Source organism: Polyodon spathula, chromosome 1 (genome assembly GCF_017654505.1).
Source record: "Polyodon spathula isolate WHYD16114869_AA chromosome 1, ASM1765450v1, whole genome shotgun sequence".
NCBI lineage: Eukaryota > Metazoa > Chordata > Actinopteri > Acipenseriformes > Polyodontidae > Polyodon > Polyodon spathula.
Genome location: NC_054534.1, coordinates 9,069,128 through 9,094,021, shown reverse-complemented (window position 1 = coordinate 9,094,021; position 24,894 = coordinate 9,069,128). Strand labels below are relative to the sequence as shown.

At 38.0% G+C, this 24,894-nt stretch overlaps 1 protein-coding gene across 1 annotated transcript; it reads right to left on the bottom strand.

Annotated features, from left to right (window-relative positions):
• Positions 1 to 228: 228 nt before the first annotated feature.
• On the bottom strand, positions 229 to 23,978 carry LOC121313639 (secretory carrier-associated membrane protein 1-like). Its single transcript, XM_041246378.1, has 9 exons — positions 23,786 to 23,978; positions 12,417 to 12,494; positions 9,160 to 9,267; positions 7,040 to 7,151; positions 5,374 to 5,502; positions 2,487 to 2,646; positions 1,963 to 2,064; positions 1,537 to 1,654; positions 229 to 974 (listed from the first exon to the last, which is right to left on the bottom strand). Exons 1-9 carry the CDS (start codon positions 23,840 to 23,842, stop codon positions 822 to 824), a joined length of 1,017 nt encoding a protein of 338 aa, XP_041102312.1. The 5' UTR covers positions 23,843 to 23,978; the 3' UTR covers positions 229 to 821.
• Positions 23,979 to 24,894: the final 916 nt, after the last annotated feature.

The following is a 24,894-nucleotide window of genomic DNA, read 5'->3' as shown; positions in this document are numbered from 1 at the left end:
GTTACACTACTCCCTAAGCTGACTGAAGGATATTAAGGTTAAAAAGATTAAACATGTGGTACTTACCTACCTATATCTATCTATGTATCTATCTAACACATATATATATGCACATACATAAACACACACATATAGGCAGATATATATATATATATATATATATATATATATATATATATATATATATATATATATATATATATATATATATAGAGATAGAGAGAGAGAGAGAGAGAGAGAGAGAGAGAGAGAGAGAGAGAGAGAGAGAGAGAGAGAGAGTGTGTGTGTAAATCAAAAATGAAAGATTGCATGTATTGTACATGATAAATGAAGAGCGAGCAGAAAAATCCTAACACTCAATGGAGGTTGTGTTAATGTAGCATTTTCAGCCTGTTCCATTGTGTGAAACAGCACTCTCTTGTGATCTAGAAGAGCAGGAACCACCAAGAAGGAAACCCATAGAGGCCGGCCCTGGACATTCGGAGGGTAACTATGCAGCTGTGTGGAAGCTATATGTTCTTACAGTGAAGCTATTCAGAAAGGTAAGGGATCACAGGGTGGCTATTGGTTTCAGCAGTATTGTGTAAACTGTTCTTGCTCTTCCCCTATGAGACCAATTTGGAGAGGAACCCCCCCCCCACTCCCCAATAATTAAGAATGTCAGTTCATCAGTTAGATAGGGCAACAGGGAGGTTGTTCACATGCATGCTGTGTGAGGCAGAGGGGTTCACTCAAGTTACCGGAGTGCATTAAATAAAAGTCTCGCTACAGAGAGGACCAGGCTGGTGGCTGGGATTAGTGTGGCAATGCATTCAGTGTGCTCAGATCTGCTGTCCCTTGAAAGCGGTGTGTGCTGCTCCAGAGGCGGCGTTTGCTGCTGCAGTCTGTACAGTTTTGTTTGCCATGACTCCAGTAGCAAACTCCTGCTGCGCTTTCTCAAAGCTGGCTCCTGTGGTTCGGTAAAGTCCGTGCACCTGTGAAAATGGAGGGGCTCATTTTATTTCAGCACTGTCATACAATAGTGTATCTTATTACACCAAGATAGGCCCCAGCAGAAAAACAAATTTAACAAAAAAAAAAAAATTGTAATATGAAAAGAAAGTATTGTTAAAATCCCAGTACAAGCTTGTACAAAGAAATTATGGAGGATTAAGTGACAAAATCGAGGGAAAAACTTGGTCGGATATTGCTTTTACAGTACAAACATGCACTGTTTTTATTTTATTTTCATATAATAGTGCCACGCCTTGAACTGTATCTTCTTCAGCTAAATCTGTGTCATACTGGTTTTACTTCCCTGTCAGTGCTTTCTGGTGAGAACAGTCATCCACTGGGATCACAACGTACTTCTAGCAAAGTCATTCTGAATAAATCCTAGACTCGTTTTGAATGGTGTATTGCTGTCCTAATCAGAACTCACGAATCAAGACAAAAATGTGTAATCAGTACAACAGATATCTCAGCAGTAAAAAGAGAAGAGCAGTACAATGATATTTATGAATAGAGATTCATTCAGCAGCTCTGTGTGGTTCCTACCTTTTTAAACATGATTAATGAAATAACCGCAGAGGCTGTGAACAGGGCTGCTATCAGGAGCATGATTATACCAACTGGAACACTGGTGTTAAGACCTGTGAGCGCAGAAATCCAGCCACTGTTGAAAAACAAAAACACAAACAAGATGAGCAACTACTTATGCTGCCAATGCTGAAATTCATATACAAGTACTAAACAACTGCATTACTTCAACAAACTAGACACAGATCTACAGGAACAGCCACTAGACAAACCCTCTGGATTATTCTGACTGTGATAAGCCAACTTAAGTGTCTCTATATTGAAGTATAGCTTAGTTCACTAGCCAACAGGTAAAATCGCCCACCATGTGAATAAGTCTTTGGTTTAAAATCCCTATTTTACCAGTCTGATTTTTTATTAAAATCCAAGCAAAGGCTCACTTACCAGTTGCCCCATCCTGTTATGCCAATAGTCTGTAGCACATGTACACCAAACTGACAGATATATACAAAGAAGAAGACAAAGAACCTGAAAGAGCTGTCACTCCTGCAAGGAAACAGAACAGATTCAGGGAGAGAGCAAACTTCCATCTAGCTTTGAGAAACATTAACAGGAGCTCTTAGATTCAAGGTGTGTGCATCCAGCCAGCCAGAGAGACGACGGTAATTAGCCAGCTGTTTTGAAGCTTGCCTGTGTTTGGGTGCCTGAGAGTCTGGGATTATAAATGAACTGCTGGTACCCTAATTATTTGTTTGTTAGAATATTGGCCTGGATAGTAATTAGAACCAAACCAAATTGGAAAATGTATTTTCAAAACTACATACAAACACACACTGTAATCAAAGATCAAACACTACAAAACCTTATTAATAACAACTTAAGTAATAATATGTGTGAATTAAAATGATATAATATTGCTGGCCACCATAGTAACCCTGTCCTTTAAGATTGAAGAGCTCTGTCCCTACCTGAATGCCCCATACAGGGGTCTGTACCAGCAGACGAACGAGCATGGAGTAAAGATCATGAACCAGAGTATCGCCAATCCGAAGTCAACTCCTCTTCCAGAATCAACACAAAACCAGGCCAGACACCCGAAAACATTCACAAACAGCGTCCCCGTGTGGACTGTAGGGAAACAAAAATAGAATAGAAATATTATAATAAAACAGGGCAATGGTGAATAAAAAAATGATTCCACTTTTCTTTTTTTGTTTTCTCTCCATCTAAAAGTGGTATCTGGAATATCGATTCATGTATAAATGAAGACACGAACAAAACACATGTAAAATATAATTAAACTGTATTTTAATGCCCAAACAGTTACTATTCCTGTGTGCATATATTGTATGTGGTGAGTAAAGGGGAGTTGGTTTGATAGAGTCAGACAGGTTGTGTGATCAAAACAGCTGTCATGAACAGAACGCATACTTCATGGTTTTTCTAAGAATCTCTATTGCATTAGAAAGGACTGTATAGCCGGAGCTGCTTTATCAGGATGCCTCAAGTTAAAATACCCTGAATAAGCAGCTGTCCCAATTAAACGAGAGGCACTGGAGATGACCTGTCAAACTTTTTTGTTTCTAAATTAAAAGAAAAAGAATGAAATCACACCAAATCACACAATTAAATGTTAAATACATCATTTATTTATTTATTCCTAAAGAAAATGTATCTGTTTTTGTTTCAACATGAAATAAAAAAATGAATGAAATCACATCTTATCACAAGGTGAGGGACGTGGTTTACGCAAGTCACAGTGTAATCATGTACTCGCTGCACTGTGCTGTGCAAACCTGTCTTGCTCTGAAAAGCGATCTCCGGTCATCATTTGAAAATATTGTATCCTGATTAAACAAAGTGACATCCCAATTAAACAACATAAAGTTGTATCCCACTGAAGCAGAAATCCCGATTATCAGTATCCCGATTAGGCAGTGCAGACTGTACTTGTGTCATGTAGTTTCTAGACCTGGCTTGGACTATATACATGCAGATGGTAAGAATCACATAAAATGCACCATCAGTTATACTGTGGTGTCATTATTTAGATGTGGATTGTGCTTCACAGTGATACACTAGTACATCTCTGTTCCCAAATCCTACACAGGAATAGCTGAGCTGGCTAAAGAGCAATTTCCCATCTGATAACAGAAATAGCTTGATGGCAACATCTGTGGTAATTCTCAACTTTCAGCTACAAAAGTGAATATACCTGTTGCTGTTGACCGAGTAGCAGAAGACGGACACATGTCTTGTGCTAATATATCAGACAGACACACAGGCACTGTGCAATTGATCTAAATAGTGGTCGCTGCTGTCAACACAGGTTAGGAAGTTATAATAATGTACCAAGGTTATGGAAATCAAATATCTAAATTTCTGTCTTTAAAAATATTTTCCAGTCCTTGAGAAGCCACATGAAACATCTGATACAGAACGTAACATTCTGGCCTTGACATTTCTAAAATAATAATACATAAAAATAAAACAAACTAAACAAATCCCACAGCCATATTAATCTTACATTACATCACACCTCAACTATGAAAGAGACAAAGTATCAGTAAATAATTAGTTTATTAAAATAAAATGAAAAGCACTATAGTATTGCTCCAGCCCTGTGTAATATTTGAGAATGAAATGTTTGCCATTTGAATAAAGTTAATGTATCACACTGTTTGTACACTGCTAACAAAATAAGCTTTTTGTTCTTATATTAAATACATATACAATCGTGTGATTAAAGGCACAACAAACAAGCTGTATTTGTGGATGACACACACTCACACATTACTAAAGCCTTATTTAATGCTTTTGATATTGCCAGGTAGCAAACCCATTGGGATACATTTTCCAGTATTCATTGAGAAACAAGCAGCTGTTTGTTTCTCCCCCAGGAGCCATTCCTTTTGTACAGTGGTTTACATTTAACAAGCTACTGTCCGGAGCCTTATTTACCAAGCACACATATGCTACATTTAAAACACTCCCATCCACCTCCTTTGAAACAGTGTATTTCTCTGAGTGGAAATATGCTTCAAACCTTTTGATGAAACAACAACATCCACTACCAAATTAGGCCAGTTATTAAGTGCGACACAAAATGCTAGTGAATTGACTCCCCACGCTGTTCTAGTTCAGTAATCCTATAGTCTGATGCTGACTCTTAACACTTGCGACAGCACCTCTGCATTCAGATCCCTGAGGCGCAGAATTAGCTTTTGAGGTTCCCACAAGTCTGAAACATTCCTGTTTACAGCTCAGTGAAACTTAAGTTGAAAGAAACCTTCATTGGTTTATTCCCATGTTTTTTACAGCTAAGCGTAATACTCTGGGCTCTCCTAGGATGTCTGCAACCCCCTCCTGAGATCAGCTAACACAAGAGTCACAGACCAACGCTTCCAATAACGAGTGTGTAGATGTGAGCAGAAAGTTCACAGGGTTATATTGAGCCAGGAGCTGTAATAGCTGCAATACTCAGGAAGTTCTGGCATTGTGCAATGATGAACCAAAGGCATAGCACAATCATGAGACTGCAGTGTGACTAACAGCTACTGTAAGCATTAGGTTGTTATTTGATACTCCAGTATAGGGGCCCAAAAAGACTTAAGATTTGACATAAAAAAAATTTTTTAGCTACAACTTGCCACCTCTATTTAAAAAAAGATTAAAATAAATTATATATTATATATAAAAATAAATTTAGGAAATTTCCCACTTTTTTTCAACTTTACCTGCTGCCAATTTTTACCGTCATGCAACTGAACCGTGTCATGTTGAGCCAGGTTTTTAAAAGGAAAAATGGCAACGGCTCAAAAGAAGGGGCTTGTTTCCAAAAGCTTTCATACTCACACATCCATAGATAGTACATGATCTTCACTGTCTTCTGAAACTCTACAGGTATATCTATAGCTATGTCGTGGTAAAAGCACGGGCCCACAGGGAGCTTCTCTGAAAGTGGTGGCCAGTTGTTTTTCCTGCCTGAAAGAAAAACGAAAAGCAAAAGAGTAAGGATGGCATTCCTGCACTGTACAGGCCTTTCTGATTGTTGTAGAATTCCTGACTACTGTACTAAACCTGATCAGAAACTAGGCTTCAACCCTTCTGTACGACTGTATCTTGAGAGACCTGATCAGAAACGGGGCTTCAATCCTTCTGTACGAGTGTATCCTGAGAGACCCGATCAGAAAAGGGGCTTCAACCCTTCTGTATCAGGAAAGAACAGAGTGGCAAGCAAAATGGCTACAGAAGCTGAGCGATTACTGTGGCATAGACAAAAATTCAAATGCATTAAACAAAAGCCTGGCACTGGATTTGTCTCCATTTAAACTTGGCACAAAAATAAACCTTTCATCATTTTTTTCTACCTGCATTCTGATTCTTTTTTCATCCCATCTTTGTCTTGTTTTCAAACCCCCCCCGAAGCAAAACACATGGACATTTGAACTTTACAGAGTAGCTAAATGACTTTTTTTGAGGCAGTATGTTCTCCTCTGCAGTCTCATTAAAGCAATCACCGTTTTCCTTTTAATTATAGATAATCTTTGCTGTTGAAATGCCACACATTTCTGAATCTTATATTAAGAATAATATAAGGGTAAGGGAATCTCAAGAAAAAACTAAAATAAATGTCTTCTCTGGTAAATGGAGGTGGCACTTTAAATTAGAAAAATAAATAGACTATATAGTAAAAACAATATAGATTTGCCTTGATTCACAAAGGCAATAAACACTATTCCCTAATCACAATGTTTGTTATTACTTTATCAATTTTGTTGGTTTTTGACAAAGGGAGAGAAAGGGACGAATAACATTCTGGGTATGATTGGATTAGAGTGAAAGTGTCTTGGGTTTCTCAAGGAGTTGCAGCACAAGATCCCTAGAGAAATCCAGTCTGGTAGGAGTATAAAAAAAGAAATAACTGGTATTGACACTTAGTTTTTAATGCCTTTAAAAAGCAAAGTCGATGGATATTAAAAGAAAAAGCACTGCTGTGTTTCTTTTCCCGTTCAAGATCAAACCAGGCTTCAGCTCCAATATAAAATTCAGCTCCTAATGGCCCAAATCAAAATACCTTACATCACCTGACATGAGACCCAAGAAGGATTCCAAATATAGACGTGAGGATAAACTCGGTCTGAATTCCTGCCCTTGCGGAGGAAGGTCTCGTCACAGTACCACACTAGTATAATACACCTAAGCTTCTACCACAAAACTAGGCTACAGTTCCTGCTGGAGAGAAAGCGGGTGGTGGCGTCCACAGTTCTGTAAGGCTGAAGAATCACCCTTCTCTACCTCTGCCCCTAGTCTCCAAGTCGTTTTTGATAAAAGCCTCTGCTAAATGACTAAATAATAATTATTTTTATTATTATTATTATTACGTGAACACCATGGCGTATATTTTCCATTTGAGGCACACTGCCTACTCCCTTGTAAATCTATTACATGAGCAATTTGCTCCTCATGGAAAATCAGGCCCCACATGTGTGCAGTGCCGGTGGACAGAAGCAGGACTCACCACCCTGCTGGTTGAGGCTCTGCATCTCTCGCTCCCGCCGGTCCAGCTCCGCTGCCTTCTTCTCCAGCTCCTCCTGGCGCCTCAGGAGCTCAGCCTGAGCCAGAGCTTGATCCTGGAAACACAGAGCAGGGTCTTCATTAACAATACAACAAACACAGCCAGGAGAGGAAGTTCAGAGGCACCGCTAATCAAAGCACTGCATATTACCTTGCTGAATAACCATGCAAAAAGGAGAAGCTTTTACATCATTTGCAATGTAGGTTTACAGGTACCCCCTTGTACACACTGCATATAACATCGCTACTAAAAACAAACATGTTACAATGACCACCAAAGGTAGTGGACTTTATGTCCACCTGAACAGTAGAAATGTAAATTCATGGAGTCTCATGATGGAACTAAATCATTCACCAAATCATGCTAAAACCCTTCACTACGGATTAAACGATTTTTCGATAGTATGATATATCGTGATTACGAATATTCGCGATAGTTTGTATTGTTAACATTTAATTATTCGATAATCGTAGAAAACGATAGTCGCATACTCACTAAACGTGGCTGGAAGCAGAACAGACGCTTTTCTCTCCAAATATGGGTACAATCATTGGTGTGTACTAGGGCTGCTACGATTAACTAAATCCATTTTTCAATCAATTCCATTCCTCATTATATACATGGATATAAATACAACATTATTTAAGTTTGTCATCAAAACTGCCATTTACAGTATTTCTGCCACAGACAAGCAGTGGGCATGCTCTTCTTCGCCTGCTCGTGTTAACTAGCATCTGATTTACTGGTCCCATCCTACCAGAGAATCAGTTTTGAAAATTCTACGGCCCTCTGTGTATTCACTGTTGAAAAACAAAACAAAGCAAAACAAAAAAAACATGCACCCTTGTATTCAGAGCAGGACGACAGGCTTGTATTCCTGGCAAACAGCCTGTAAATAAATTGTGCACATTGAAAAAAAAACTGTATTATACTTTGCGCTGCTTCAATTTATTATTATTATTATTATTATGATTATTAATATGATTATTGTTTTAGGCCAGGATTTCCACATTGTGTTTCACAGATAGTGAAGGTTAGGTACTACAGTATTAACAAGATGAAACACGTGATGATGCAGTTGTCGCTGAATTAAAAAAAAAAAGACATTTTTTGTCAACTCGTGTCTAGTTTAATAGCTTACATTCCAAGGTACTGTAATCTGTTGGGAATGAATATTTTAGTAACACTCCTGTAGTATGTTAAACTTGCTTTAGGCTTGTTGTGAATAATGACGCTACCCAGGCGTAATTACCCCTCGCATCCAATTGCTGTGCACAAGCTTTTACTGAACTGCAATGATATTAAAATATTAACGTCATGGGGAGAGGAATGCACCGACAATGTGATATTTACTAGAACGATTATATTTTGTGTGCCCAATTAATCGATTGCTATTTTGAGGCATAACCAACAACACTAGTGTGTACTTCCACTAGAAAAAAAATACAGTACCATAAGATGTACATCCAATCCACAGAATGAAAAGCTTCCAGTCCCATTCTGACAGACTTAAAGGTATCATTTTTTTGCAACTATTAATGATGGTAATATAAGGGCAATTTCATTAAGATTATTTTTCTTCCACCTGTGGTTGTAAGATTTTTCATTCTTGCTAGAATCTTGCTCTTTTTTAAAGTCTGTAGCTTCCTTGTGTTACAGACCATATCCCACAGAAAAAAAAGACAGAACTTGTTAATTTCTTCTGTTTATTCACTTAAAAAAAGTAATTGAAAAACAACTGCTACTATCGTGATAATCAGTGTAAGTGAGTGGGCTCTCAACTATTCATATAGTGGAAATTTCATCCCTACTCTTCACTCACTATTACTTCAATATACAGCAGTACTGATGAGAAATTTCTTCTTACACTTTAATAAGCTTTTTACACTCTACCCTAAGGGAAAGTTGCCTTTTGTTTTCAGAGATACCAAAAAGAGAAATGCAGTGCTTATGAATGCCTGTTTGAAGTTATAGATGAATGTCCATGGCTTAAAGATGGTCACTGTTGCATCCTTCAATGCAGCCCCTCCTCTAACCAGGAGAATGGTGAGCGCTCTCAGTACCTGTGCATGCTGTGTGTAGGCTGGAGGCTCTTCTGTGGGCTTCATGATGGCTGGCTGTGTGTTTGTGGCTGGAGGTACTTTTGAGGCAGCCGGGGGGACTGGGGCCGCCTATGAGAAAAACAAGAGCAAGAACATCTTCAATCATTACCATTAAGATGTGCAGCTAGTGACCACACTAGATCTTCTTGATGCAGCTGTCTGTACTCACAATACACTAAATAAACACTATTCCTCTATTTTGCAGGAAATTAATATCGCAGTCAGTCTGCACAGCAAGTCAAGTGATAGGCACTCTTGGAGAACCAAAATGGTTTGTGAAAACAAACAGGTCTACATTTAAAAAAGAAAGGATCAATAGAGTAAAGATGAAATGCAACACTTTTGTTTTACAGTTTTGCCTGTGAAGCAAATCTACTGTAATGTCTGGAAAAACATTTTAAACTTTAATTACACTACAGGAGAAAGAGGCCAAACTGCTCAGGGACTGACAGTGGAACTGGGTGCTTCTGCTGAATGAGTTTATATTCCACAAGCTGCTCAGCGACTGACAGTGTAACTGAGTGTTTCTGCTGAAAGATTTTATATTTCACAAGCTTTTGGTGGATAAGCCATAATTCATACACCACTTAACTAGCAGTTGGTTTCACACAGTTGCATATTAAACACTATTTTACACAAGATGCACTTATATGTGCAATCTCAATTATTCATCCACAGTAGATACTAAAATCCCCAAACCCTGTTTATAGCACTTTAGTGCATTATATACATAAACTTGTCTTGTGTCAGTTGAACAAATCAGGTTACTAGTACAGTATATCTGCCCTTGCTCGCTCCTCTAACCGACACCACGTACATGCATAATTTACTGTACCACTGCCCTGGAACAGTATTGAGTGTCTTTGTTCAGCTCAAACTCTCATATGAATTAATCTCAACGCCAACAATGTAGATCTGCTTGTGTAAATGGGAGTTGATGCTTGAACAATATGCTGAATCTCAATTTAAAAATTGTGTCTACATACTGCAGTACAGGATGTTCAGATAGTACCAATTCCACACGCTGTATATACAATGTAGATAATTAGAATATTGTGACAGCCAAACTGAAAAAGACATTCAAAATCTTGAGGACTGGGATTTTATTAAATTTTTGAAGAGGAGTTCAGGGAGTTACAGTAAAATTATAAAGGATACATGTTTTTTCTAAAATGATCCTAGGTACAGCGGCTCAAAATGATGCACCTGTAAGTAGCACTGTTCTAAACAGTTTATATTCTTTGTGAGCAAACAGCTGGCTAAACGCATGAGTGAACACTTCACAGTATAGTATAAAGAGAAGCAGCAGCTAGTCGCCCAATTTGACACGACAATTGAATATACTGCAGTGCGTTGCTTTTAAACTAAAGATGTTAGTGCTGTACTTGTGGGTGAATAACTGAGCGCAGACAAAGCTAAGCTCTATCTATTTACATGACAGTATAAACCTTGGCAAAATTCATAAACCTCACGTGGCAGAAAGAATGTTTTTATTTTTTGCATATTAATCTTTTACATTTCTTTTTAAAAAGTTTTTACTGCTTGATTTTGTCTATCCACCATCTGCACCACTCAATCTTCAAAGATAGGGTTTGAGTATTTTCTATTGTGCATCTATCTGGCTGTGTAAAGAAATAGCTTCACCTTTCAACTTCATGTCTACATGGAAAAGCTGAAGGATGCCAAGGAAGGAAAAACAATAGGGCTTGAATAAGAGAACAAGGACTGCATGGCCACAAATAATATGGCAGCAAGCTAGCTCCTTGGTTTCCTGTTACCTGTGCACCAGCTACACTGTAATGTATCTTCGATTGTCATTGAAATGGTTCATGGTTTTTTTGTATGCATAATATTAACCCAACATTAACAAAGTGCAATGGAATGTATATACTGCATCTTCTTTTTAAAAAGTAGGGGCTTTAATGGGTTTGCTATACCAAAGAAATTGTCTCATTTGCCCATGAGATTGAAATATAGCCAAGCCACAGACTTTATCAAGATGTTCACAGCACAGCTGAATGCTTTTTCTATATCAGAATTTGTTTCCAGGTTGTTGTGGTAGAGGGGTATTCTTAGCATACCACAGCACTCCCTTGCCTATGAATCTAATACGAACTTTCTACTGCTGATAATAGCATATACTGTACAGTACTTTGCAGCACATACTGGGTATGTTGAGGAAAGGACCACAGGTATCACAGTTCAAACTGGGGGTTTACCGGGGAAAGGCACATTATGGATACTTAAGCCATCAGTTGATTGGCTTTGATAAATATCCCCCTCCGGTTCATGTTATTATCCAGCCCTGACCTATATGTTGTCCTTTTCAATTTAAAAACCACAGTGTGTACAGTACATCACTGAGAGAAAACATTGCTCTTACTAAATCTCCTCTCTGACTGTTTACCAATAGCAGATGCTTCTGACAATGGCAAGTTCTTTGAACTGTGCTTTACTGCAGACTTGTGCCTACCATCTTTAAGTCAGAAGATTTTGACAGTGCACCTTAAAATGTCATTGCCAGATTAATGGTAATGGTTAATGCCAGCTTTGGGTCGACAATAAAAAAAAAAATAAAGAAAAGGGTAAAACATTACTTGTTGATGGTAAATTTCAAAGATTAACTTGGGGAAGGTTTAAAACACCACAGTTATTTTAACTGATGTATTATTGTTTTTTAGATTCACTTTTAATATGATTTTCTGTTGTAATCATTACATGATGCCGACTTTTTAAAGCTCAGAAGTTTAAAGAACCCCAGTGGCATCAATAGAGCTTTCAAACATACAATCAGTACAGCATGGTGTAACCAACACTCTGCCCCCTACTGGACGTACCAGAGGAAATACATCGGCAAGAAATACCACATAACAACTGTGATGCTTCTTACATCCACTAGTGTTGCAGGGGACAGGTTAATGGTTACATAGTGTGCTTGCTGTACTTACTACCCTCAAACATGTCTTCTCTGGAGTCGCAGCCCTGGGTAATTTAAACATTTTAAAAAGTCCCCACAAAGTGCTGACTGACAATGAAGAATGCATTAGTTAAGAAAGAGTATCCTCAGTACAATTCAGTGTTCTGGTATGAAGCGCTTTAAAGATAGTTGATCCATGAGTCCAATATCCTACCGGACAGCTGATGTAAATGAAAGAATGCTGAAAATACACTGAAGTACAAACTGTTGAAGTAAAATCAATGGCCCTCCTTCTACTCACTGTTCTTCCATCTGTGAAAGGGTTATATTCTTCCAGTCCAGGAGGAGCACTGCGTGTTACTTGTGTTACTGAGGGATCCTTGAAGAAAAAAAAAAAAAAAAAAAAAAAAAAAAAAGAGAGATTAGAATTATTTCACAAAAATTGAAAAATGTGACATTTCAAAATCTAACTATTATGGCTTCAGGTAGACTTTTCCAATATCATTTTGTAGTTATACAGTGCTTATAGAAAGTCTACACCGCCTTTCAAAATGTTCACCTTTTGTTGCCTTATATCCTGGAATTAAAATGCATTAAAAGTTTTTTTGTTTTTTTTTTCATTTATCTATACATCCTACCCCAGAACTTCCAAGTGAAAAAAATATTCTAGTAATTTGTAGAAAATGAATTAAAAATAAAAACTGAAATAGCTTGGTTGGATAAGGGTCCACCCCCCTTGTAATATCAATCCTAAATTAGCTCAGGGTTAACCAATTGCCTTCAAAATCACACACAAAGTTAAGTGGCTTCCACCTGTGTTAAACTGATTCACATGATTGCAGGATAAATTCAGCAGTTCCTGTAGGTTCCCTCTGCTGGGTAGTGCATTTCAAAGCAAAAACTCAACCATGAGCACCAAGGTGCCTTCAAAAGAACTCCGGGACAAAGTTGTTGAAAGGCACAGATTGAGGGATGGGTATAAAAAAAAAAATAAAAGGCCTTAAATAACCCTTGGAGCACGGTCAAGACGATTCTTAAGAAGTGGAAGGTAAATGGCACCACCAAGACCCTGCCTAGATCAGGCCGTCCCTCCAAACTGGATGACCGAGCAAGAAGACTGATCAGAGAGGCTACCAAGAGGCCAATGGCAACTTTGCAAAAGCTACAGGCTTTTATGGCCAAGACTGGTCAAGATGTGCATGTAACAACAATGTCTCAAGCACTCCACAAATCTGGCCTGTATGGTAGGGTGGCAAAAAGTAAGCCATTACTCAAGAAATCACACCTTGAATCCTATTCGAAGTATGCAAAAAAAACCACTCAGGAGATTCTGTAGCCATGTGACAAAAAGTTTTGTAGTATGACAATTTTTTTGGCCTAAATGCAAAAGCGTTTTGTTTGGTGCAAACCCAACACAGCGCATCACCCAACGAACACCATTCCTACTGTGAAGCATGGTGGTGGCAGCATCATGTTATGGGGATGTTTCTCTTTGTCAGGTTAGAAGGGAAAATGAATGGAGCAAAGTACAGAAAAGTCCTTGAGGAAAACCTGCTATCCTCTGCAAGAAAGCTGAAACTGGGACGGAAGTTTACCTTTCAGCACGACAATGACCCAAAGCACACAGCTAAAGCTACACTGGCGTGGCTAAGGAACAAAAAAGTAAATGTCCTTGAATGGCCCAATCAGAGCCCTGACCTAAATCCAATCGAAAATGTGTGGCATAACTTGAAGATTGCTGTCCATCAATGCTCCCAAAGGAACTTGACAGAGCTTGAACAGTTTTGTAAAGAAGAATGGTCAAATATTGCCTAGGTGTGCAAAGTTGGTAGACACCCATCCCAACAGACTCAGCTGTAATTGCTGCCAAAGCTGCTTCCACCAATTATTAGCTCAGGGGGGTGGAGACTTATCCAATTATGATCTTTCAGTTTTGTATTTTTAATATATAATTTTTCTGTCAATAAAAACTTTTTTCCCCTTAACAGTGTGGAGTATGGTGTATAGATAAGTGGAACAAAAAATCCTCATTTAAATGCATGAAACTCTGAGGCACTGACAACTACAAAATGTGAAAAAAGTTGGAGGGAGGAAGGTACACACACACTGCTAGATGTTTGCTTTTTAGAACCTTAGCACACAAAGACCCTGTCTTAATAATGTAACCAGCAGCACTATTTATATCAGCCACTGATCAACCCCCCACTATCCTTTACAAAATGAAACATCACTGTGAATGCCTCCCTGCTGCAGCTCTGGCATGCTGCACCCACCACTTCTTCAATCTGTAGATAAGGCTGTGATCTGGAACTTGCTCACTGGGCTGATGCCAATGATTGCACTGCATACAGCCTAATAGCCTTTTCAATGGCATGAAAAGAAAGAAAATACATGCCTGCCTAACTGCATGGATCGAAACTAGTTTCCATGACTTGGACACTTTCTGTGCCAAATGAAGACATTAAAATATGGCTCATGATGTACTGAACATGTTAACACAATTCAGCACACTGTTTAGTGGCTTGGCTACAACGTTATTAGAAATATAATAAATAAATAATTATCTGCCTCAGTGAGAGGCAGTAACGTAAACTGGAAGCATATTGACGAATATTCATAATCCATCAGCTACCATATAGCTTACAGGATATACTATAGCTTACATTACACAACTAGGCAGACTTTAAATCGGTTACATGAACAAACTGGAAAAGCAAGCCTCCCCGTGCGGCACCATGCAAAGAGAATGGCATGGCTGATGGTTTGTAAACAAGGATATGGGTCACTCCACCATAAACACCAATCTTTCTTAGTTACTCAATTGCTCGAATCAAAGCTTTACATACAGCTTTTTAAAAGCACCTGAACTGTCCCATTCCCCCCAGTGGGAAATCTAGGAATAGATACTGTAGGCTTTTACCATTTACTTTCATTCCTTCTGAAGCATCAGCCACATCACACAGGACCACAAAAAATATCAGAGCTTAGGGCGGTTTAAGTCACTGGCTCTGCACAGCAGCTTAGAAATAGGATCGAATATTTCTCAGAGTATGATCGTTTTGATGAGCATTCTGTCATCAGGCACATGGCTTCCTATTTGTTTTTTGCAACATTATAGGCTACACAATTATATAGCCTTTTCATGCAAATTATGATACAATATATTGCAAGTTCTTCTGTTTGTCAGAATACAATTATGCAGCAGCTAGTTAAGTGTCTGCTGTTGCAGAAGTGAGTCTAAGGCTGAGGCGATGCATTGATCAATGAGGTTTTTTTTTTGTTGTTTTTGTAAATCGGCATTCAATTATCAGATTTTAGTGCAGAGCTTCCTCCACTCCCCCCAGGGCTGACTCACAATCTGCGTGCGATTGAGCCCCCCCGTCATGCAATGCCTCACAACGTTTGCCAATTCTTTTCTAAAATAGAAGATGGCAAGAAAGTGCAGCCTATACAACAAATGTCTGGGATACTCCAGAAACACAATTCATTTGCATGACCATTTAAGGAGATGGCACACTATAAAACACAAAATCTAAAAATAAACATGTACCACCTTTCTGGTGAAAGAAATGTAGGCGGCACATGCAAAAGCAATGAGGATTTGCCACTTAAGAAGAAGTTCAACAGAAATGGCTTCTGAGTTGTTGAGTCGTGGACGCATACACAGCTCACAGGCTGCACGAAGGAATGCAACATTACACGGGAGATCAGCATTTATTCATCTGAACTACCCTTAAGTATAAACAAAGACCTGTTTCTGTGGTAGAAAAGCAATTAAGATCGCTTTTCAAAAGCTGCATGCTTGGCCAGAAGCATCTTAAGCATCCCGACAACGTCTGTCCAGTGTGAGCGGGTCTTCAGTAAGGCTGGGCATATTGAAAGCAAGCACCGGTCATCGCTGAACGCAAACAATGTGGACGCTATCATGTTCCTTAAAAATAAAATCTAAGCCATGCCCAATACTGTTACTGAACTACTGTAGACAGTGTGATTTTTTGTAAATTTGTTCTTGTATTCTCTGGATTGGTTGTTAAACCGCTTGTTATGGATTTGAACAATTCTGAAGTTTTTTAAAATCAAATGATTTTTCTTTGACCCTCAACCAGCGCAAATCAACATGGATAAGGTAAGAACATTATTACATCTTTTTATGTATTATTACTATGTACAAACTGATCAGATTTAAATCAGTATAATAGTTTTTAAACCTTTACTAGCAATGTTGCACGGTATTCCACAGCTCCACATGTATTCCTGCGAAAAAAATTCCTAACGATGAATCGTTGATCTGCTTTTTTGGAAAACGATGTATCTATGGTGAAAGCGGCATTGCCCCAGCCTTAAGCAAGTCCTCAGGTTTTCCAGGGATTCATGCAAAGGGATAATTTGTTCAGCCTTTAAAACCCACTGTGGAGTACCAGCTAGGCACAGCACAACACCAGTGGCACTTTTTATTTAATTAAAACTGGTTTACCTTTTGTTCACCATTTAGCTGACTTTGACATTAACCTACCATTACTATTTACGTAGTCAACCTTTCGTTAGTTTATTATTATTCTGTTAACAAAACAGCTCTGGAAGGAAGTACACAGTTAACTGCTTACTACAGAAGAATCATGATTCACATAAATATTCTTTATTATTTCAGCTACTGAAAAAAACTGACCCCAGGTGATGCAATTCAGTAATGGGTGACGAGCACAGTATACCCAGGATTTATTCTCAAGTATACCAGTTGCTCGGGTTAGTATACAGTATATTGCAGGGTCGGGGTCAATTCCTGTTTTTCAATTTTAATTCCATTTCCAATTCCTTTTCAGAATCAATTCCCATTCAATCAATTCCAATTAGCAGCATTTTGTGGGATAAAAGCAGGTGATTTCTTCCTTTCTTTTTTGTGCATTTGTAAGTAAAATGAATTGTAGTCCAAGTCTTAGTTGCACAGTTCAACAAATATATTGGTTTAATATAGTGGAGGCTTTGGGAATCCTTTTCCCTCAAGCACACGTTACTAAGAATTCACAAGGCAGTACAATGATTGAATTAATACAGGCTTCCCTTATGACATGAACCCTTTTTTTCTTAACCTATTAGAAAAGACAATCACATACTGATGTAAGTTTTACAAGCCTCCTATCAACCAATAATATTATTGATCACGTGGGGCCCACTTCTCTATCTCTAAGCAAACTCAACTTCAAAACACCCTCAAGCGTTTCACTCACAAGGCAATAAATCTGTAGTTGAATGGAGGAAGTAAGACTGTTGCCTATTTTCATTTGAAGTTTTAACTGAGGGAAAAGAATGTTTAGCCAAGGTGTCACTTCTTTAAAACACAGAACAGAGTGCAATCGCCTTTCAAGCTGTCATACAATGTATGGTGCACTAAAGCTGTCCTGCCATCTGGTTGCTTCACTAATATTGAACCCAAATTATCTTCATACTAGTTCAGTCTGAAACCTAGCTCATTTTTAAACTGTCCAGTTTCTCTAAAGTATATGCTTATCCAACACTCATGTCGACAACAAATTAATTTCAAATTAAAGTCACTCTTAGTAAATTACATTTGCTTTCAAAGAATTGGAAATTGAATTAAAAAACATGAATTAACCCAACCCTGGTATACTGTAAACAAAACATCTTATACTGGAGTACCACTGTATACACACCAAGCAAGACACACTCCCCAGCTCCTGTTTGTGTGTGTGTAGGTGCGTGCGTGTGCGTGTGTGTGCAAGGTGGGCAGGGGGTTGTGTCCTGGAGAACACTTTCTGCCTTTATGTCAACTAGGGTTGTTTGTATCAAGGGTAATCACAGTGAAGGTACTGTAACGTTTGTGTGGACTTTTGTAATACAGCATGCCAGCAAAGCTGTTTACGTCAGTTTAAATTTGAATAATTGCAATGGATGGAAGATGATGTTACAAAACTAACTTAAGGAGACTTCAGGGTTTTCTCTTCTTTATATTCTCTATAGCTATCTGTCTATCCTGGGAAGAATTATGCTGTTCAGTAAATCACAAGAAAAGGGCTCTCTTCTATTTCTATGACCAAGCTGGGATGCACCACAGCTGTGCTTCCTGTACTGTATCACTACAGTTTTTTTTTGTTTTTCTTTTCCCATATGCTTTTCATGAATTAAAAATTCTCATGTAGTGTTTCTTTTGAAAATGTACGCGCCACAGCAACACTTCAGTCTGCTTGATCCTTTTACACTAGGCAACTCGTATACTGACAATTAGTGCTAAGGTGTTGCTTCTAACTTACAAGGTATTAAACGGCTGTGCGCCATCGTATTTAAATGATCTTTTAATACCATGTATTCCTAGGCGCCACTCAGATCACAGAACACCAGGCTGCTTACTCTCTCACAAATTACAAAAAAAACATAAGGTGTTACAGCATTCAGTTATAGGGCCTCTATACTCTGGCATGATCTGCCTAGCTCTTAAGGGAAGCACCAAGTGTCACTGCTTTTAAAACAAGATTAAAGACACACTTTTATAATGGAGCGTTTCTATTATGCTATAATGATGTTTATTTTATTCTCTGCCTTGTTTGATGTTTTTCTTGCTTTGTTTTATTAATATTTGTCAATGTTTTTTAATTCATGTGAAGTGCTTTACAGCTATTTTTATTGTGAAAGGCGCTACATTCAAAATAAAGTATTACTATTATTATCATCATCACCACCACCACCACAGTGAGAATGAATATAATTTTTGTGTGTGTTTGTGTGTGTATGTTTTCAGTTGTTCAATGAATGTTTTGCTCAGCATTCTTGAGAAAGCAGAAAAACACAGTCTACTGCATTTTCTCTGTGATTAGACCGACTTTGTTTCTGCTTGAGTTTTAGCTCTGTTGCTATGTTGCAGAATTCAGTCTCCTTTGCACAGTAAATAGCTAAGACACCTATGAAAAATATAATTGTCACATTTTCATCAGCATAAAAGAAAAACAAAAACACAAGAAATAAGCAAGCAAACCCTGACAATGGCAGGAAGTCATTAGCAGGGCATTATGACAAGTGCAGTACAATTATATGTAAGGGTTATCATGAGCATGTTTGTGTGGAGTTGAACTGCACACATTACAGTGGGGTACCACACTAAATAAACAACTCAAGTTATTATTAATATTAGTTCATTATATGCTTCCATACAATACTGGATAGATTTTTCAGGAGTGACGACTCATTTAGTAAAGATCACATACTACAGCTCCCCAGAACAATGCTGCAGACCCATCAGCTTGAGTGAGCAGAGTCCTGACTGTCCATGGTGACCCTGCACTCCCACTCAGTGTCGTGACAGGAGGAGTCTATACTGCATCTGAACTGTCTTCTTAATGAATGGAATGATGGTTTCCAAAGTTGCTTATTTTAAAATGCGTTGTTCAGATGTATTAACCCCTTAAGGTACACAAGGAATTGAGTGGTTGTTCCGATGATTTCTTCTTACAACACATTTGAGAGTGACTCAATTATCACGAGGAAACCGACAATTTTTGCACCTCATTGCAAAAATAAGAAAGTTAGCATCATATTATTTGTGGGACACATATGTACCTTGTATTTAAGGGTTAAGGTCTTAAAAAAAACTACATTCAAGTATTGTGATTCTAATGGGACACAGCTTATTATAAATATTAGACATACAGATTGCTATTCTTATATATTCAAAGGTAACTGCGTACTGCAAAACATACATTCAGGTGGCAAAACTGACAAGCAAGATAGTCACACCTAGGCTACAAGACAAAAGATTTGAATTTGCAGAAGGAGCATCAGAATTAGTAGTACAGTAAATACTGTGTGCATAGTCTGTGAAAAAGAGGCACTTACAATCCTCACTATATACATACACACTCCCAACATTATTACTTAACACTCTTTCATTTGCAAAACAATGAACTCCACGGACAGTAATAACTATGGCAACAGTACAGTAGTAGTTGCAGATATAGAATTAATATAAAGCACACAGGAAATTAGAAGCAGCATTGCAGGCGTTTCACCAGAGACAAAGGCAAGCCTTTTAGAAATTGCTAGAAAACACACTTTCTAATAGACCTTCCAAACGTTGGCAATTGGTGGCAAGCTGATTTCCAGTATACTCTATGATGGAAAATGCATATGCATATAAAAGGAATTAAACATTAGAATATTAGTAATTGAAGCAGATGAACATTATCTGCATCCTTAGTTGCTGAATTAATTAGACTAAATGACAAAATGTCCAGACAACCTCAGATCACTTTGAAAAAGAGGACAACATTTAAGCCTAGAGAGTCTCAATAGGGCTTGGAAATTAGGTACAAGAATAAACAACCTTCCTCTAGGATTGTAAGTGACAAGCACATTCATACATAATTAAAATTACCACTCATGGTTACAACAGTCTCTGGGTAAACTGAATTTGAAAAACAAATTAACATGGAGGGGAAGATTCTAATATCAATCCTTGCATTCCATAGCTAGTCAGGCAAAGAATCAAGAGAGCTTCCCTGTAGCTCAAACCTCTCCTGAATAACCCCTCAATTCAGTCCAGTGTCTGCATTTGTGATGTAAACTAATGTGACTGCAGCCAGTGTTGAAAGTCAAGTGGAACCAATGGTCTAAAATCATTCCCATACTGTACAGTGGTTCCAGACAGAAGTAGAAGGCAGAGGTGGCAAGGAAAACAGCACTGAGAAATAAGCAAACAAATCCACATGAAGAAAGGAGGATATCCTGTCTGCTGTCAGAGATGAAGGATTAAAACAAGGCATCACCCCATCTAAAGAGAATATCTGCCCTGGGATGAAAGTCTCTCTTAAAAAAAAAACAAACACCATAAACAAAGTCTATATTTCATGTACAATTTTCAAGACCATACACACATTTCTCTGAGAAGTTTGGAGGAGCGCCAGGTTAATCGTACTGCAAAGGCGCATACACTTTAAAAAACGTAAAAACACTCACACACACCCACTCACACAGTTATTAGAAACGTTTGCACAGCAATGAAATCTCGTGTCAAACCACACAGGTACTGTAGGGTACACTGTAGATTACAATTCAAGCCATTCAATCTCTGTGATTCTGGGCAACATGTGATCAGCAGGGGACAGTTGTGTTGTTCAAGAACAACAATCTACTGCTGTGAAAACCAATCCTGACCCTGACCCTAACTCACTTTTACCAAGACTGACTATGCCTACAGTCCCATCATTACGCAGGCTCCTCGCCCTTGAATGAACTGTGAGCGTAGGTAATGTACGAAAGTAGGGAGATGGTGTGTATGATGGAAATTGTGTTAAGTGACTAATTGAGTGAATGATGGTTGATTGGAAAATGTGGAATGTGGCCAGGTGGTAATTGAATGATTGATTACCACTTACCCCTGGTCACTCCCTATAAACAGAACAAACACGGTTTAACACAGTGTATAAAGTACATAGTTTTACAATTTAAGTTCATGGTAATGAAGCCTTTAAGTTTGTAAGATTTTTAAACTGCTGCAGGACAAGCACATTAATTGCATACTCGCATTGGAGGCTACAATGTTATTCTCTAATAATAGGGTCGACATCTTGAGGCACACACTGTGTGATCTTTTGAATGACACATGAAATTGAGTTAAAACGTCTTATCTGGCTGTTAGAACATTGCAAAATCCCATGCATGAACCAGATGCGCTTCCCAATATCTCCCACTGAAGCCTCCCTACAAACTGTACTGTGGTCCTCATCCTGGTGTGGTAGGACCCAACCAAATTTACCAAGTAAATCAGTCGGGGTGATGTGTTTAATTCTGTAGTCACTGGGGGAGAAATTAAGTTGAAATTAGTAAACCTCTGTAGGCTGTAGGGTTTTTATTTGAGTTACTTAATAAACAAAAACCAGTCTACCTTGTAATTCAGCTTTGGGTTCAGAGCAAAAAACATTTAACAGTACATACCTCTCCTGAACTACTGCGGATATTGTTTGTTACAGCCTGCATATTCTTAAGACTCAAGCTGAAATGTAGTCAAGTATGACCTTTGACACATTTCTGTTATGGGGATCACAATTAAGTGTCACCTGATACATCATGATAATGCCTGTTTCAAGTTCTTTCAGTGGTGCTACTCTACTTTCTTTGTACATAAACTTGCCAGCAGTTTTTTTCTTTTTTTGCACAAGATGAAAATATATATATAATAGGGCCATAATTTGTCACCAACAGCTTTAAAATGTGGCAAATTTTCTAGACTTCTCTTGACACCTGGATGCTGCTGTCAAGCCAAAAGAGTTTCCCTAAAAAGCATGACTACTCGCACTTAAATGATCCATACATGTTTCTTCTTTTTTTTTTTCATTGTCTAGCTAAATGTTAAACAGTAATTACTGTGCTTCATCGGTCACACATTCACAGCCCCATGAGTAAGAGCTGATATTATAATTTTTTGTTTCTTAATAGTTTGGAAACAGTTCTGGAAGCTCTTAAAACACGAATGTTCAAAGTATAACCTATAATTTGGATCTTTCCACAAAACAAAACAAAAAAACCTTACAGATACACACTCACCACATTTTGGAGTAATGGTTACAAGATAATATTGCCATGGCAACCAACAATGCGGTTTCTCATTTAGACTTTCTAATTTCTCCCTCCAACAATGCACAAGGCCATTGCTGACAATTAAACAAACCGGAAGGCGTTTCACACCCGTCTAAAACAAAAACCAAAACGGCAAGCTAGAATAAGAAAATATTCCGTTAGTACAGAGGGAAAACATTTGATTATTTCTGAGTCAAACACATACATGCAGAAGCACACATATTTAAAATATTAAATTAGGATAAACAACCTTTGTTTTTTGGAGTAAAGCATAGGCCTAAATAACAAACAAAATACGTTCCGCTTCTGGGTTTCAAAATACGTGTAACTAATCTCGGTGCTTCTGCAGAATGGCTGAGACCAGCGCCTGCGAAACACCCACAGTAACTAGCACAGCAATGCATTTAAACTAAAAAGGTATCTTAACGTTCTGGAGCCCATCAAATTATACGCGCCTCCAATAACCCAATAATACCTTCAGTGGGTTTTTTTTTCGGAACGGCAGTTTGTTCAGTTAAGGCAGATCTTTCTCTTTCGTGTGTTGTAATTTAGTTTTATTTTAGCGATAGCTAAACTCTGGAAATTTGTAAAAAAATAAAATATTTTAAAAGAAAACCAAATATAAAACTATAGTACTTTTCAAACAATATATCGATTTAAAAAACAAAACCCACAAAGCTAAGGGCAAAATACATTATTTATTAATTTTTTTGTAATGAAAGAAAGGCAATTTATGGTATTATTCTCTGTCAGTTTGATCAACACTCCAAAGCTTTGACAGGATACATAGCATACACTCAGATTCAGGGCCCGTTTCCAGCTGACTGTAGTTCCACTGTCTGTGAACCAACACAGACCATACAGCGCGTCCAATACAACAAACGATAAGACTACAGCTCAGTTTCCTCCACTGTGCTCCTGAAGTCACCTGGCATCGCCACCTTATCTAAGAAGCGCTATCCGTTTATTTATCATATATGATGCATGATACTGCTCACTGGCTATACATTCAGAGGCAGTGCAAGCTGCGACGGTGAGACACAATAATAAATACAATTGAAGTAACGAATTCCCCCACTGCCGTTTTACCTGAAAGGGGTTACTCATGTCTGGATCTGCAAACGGGTTGCTGTCGAAATCTGACATCCTGTGCCGATGCTGTAGTGTTTTCAGTATTTTTATAAATTGTATGTTATCCCCCACCTTCCCTGCTGCAGCGACAGCGATAGAGCTCCCGCAAACATACACAGCTAAGCTGCAAAATGGCAGGAACGGAAGTGGTGTCTGCAGCTAGTCACAGATAGAGAGCTGAGAACGTCATCTCTCTGTTCAACACCAAAGGGAAAGTTTACTCATCTCAATATATATATATATATATATATATATATATATATATATATATATATATATATATATATATATATATATATATATATAGGAGGCATGGAGTGCCCTACACAGTGACTGTATTATATATATATATTAAAAAGGTTACTCATCTTCGAAGTGGTCGTTTGTTCAGAATAACTTATTTTGTTCAATAATGCAATCAATTATTTTCTGTTTTGTATTTGTATTTAATTTAGAACCATTTTTAGATTTTATTTTTCGCTTTGACATTATGGACTTTTTTGTGTTGATCAGTGGCAAAAACTCCTAATTAAATCCATTTTGATTCCATGTTGTAACACAATAAAATGTGGAAGTGTCCAAGGGGATGTGAATACTTTTGAGAGCCACTGTATGTAAGACTTTTTGGAGACTTCATGTGGGTTTCAACAATCAAAACCCTTTCCAGGTATCGTCTTCAACAAGGTGACTTTAATCAGGGACCAACAGTACAGTACAGACATTCAACATGAACTCATGGACTGGGCGATTTGTGTGTAACCCTTTAAATTGTGTTGGATAAAGGCGTCTGTTTATTATTATTATTATTATTATTATTATTATTATTATTATTATTATTAACAGGTACTTAACCTGCATCAGATTCCACCACATCCAAATACTTAAATTTTGTGAGACATATCGAAACATTTACACTGTATGCGTGCCCACACAAAGTGGAGAGTATCACCATCAAATTTCTGCTTAGCCCCCTTCAGGGAGAGTCTGGTTGCAACATGGGCTGAAATGTAGATAGTGTGTGGTTATTATTGTTGTAATTATTGTTTAAAGCCTATGTGTGTGTGTGT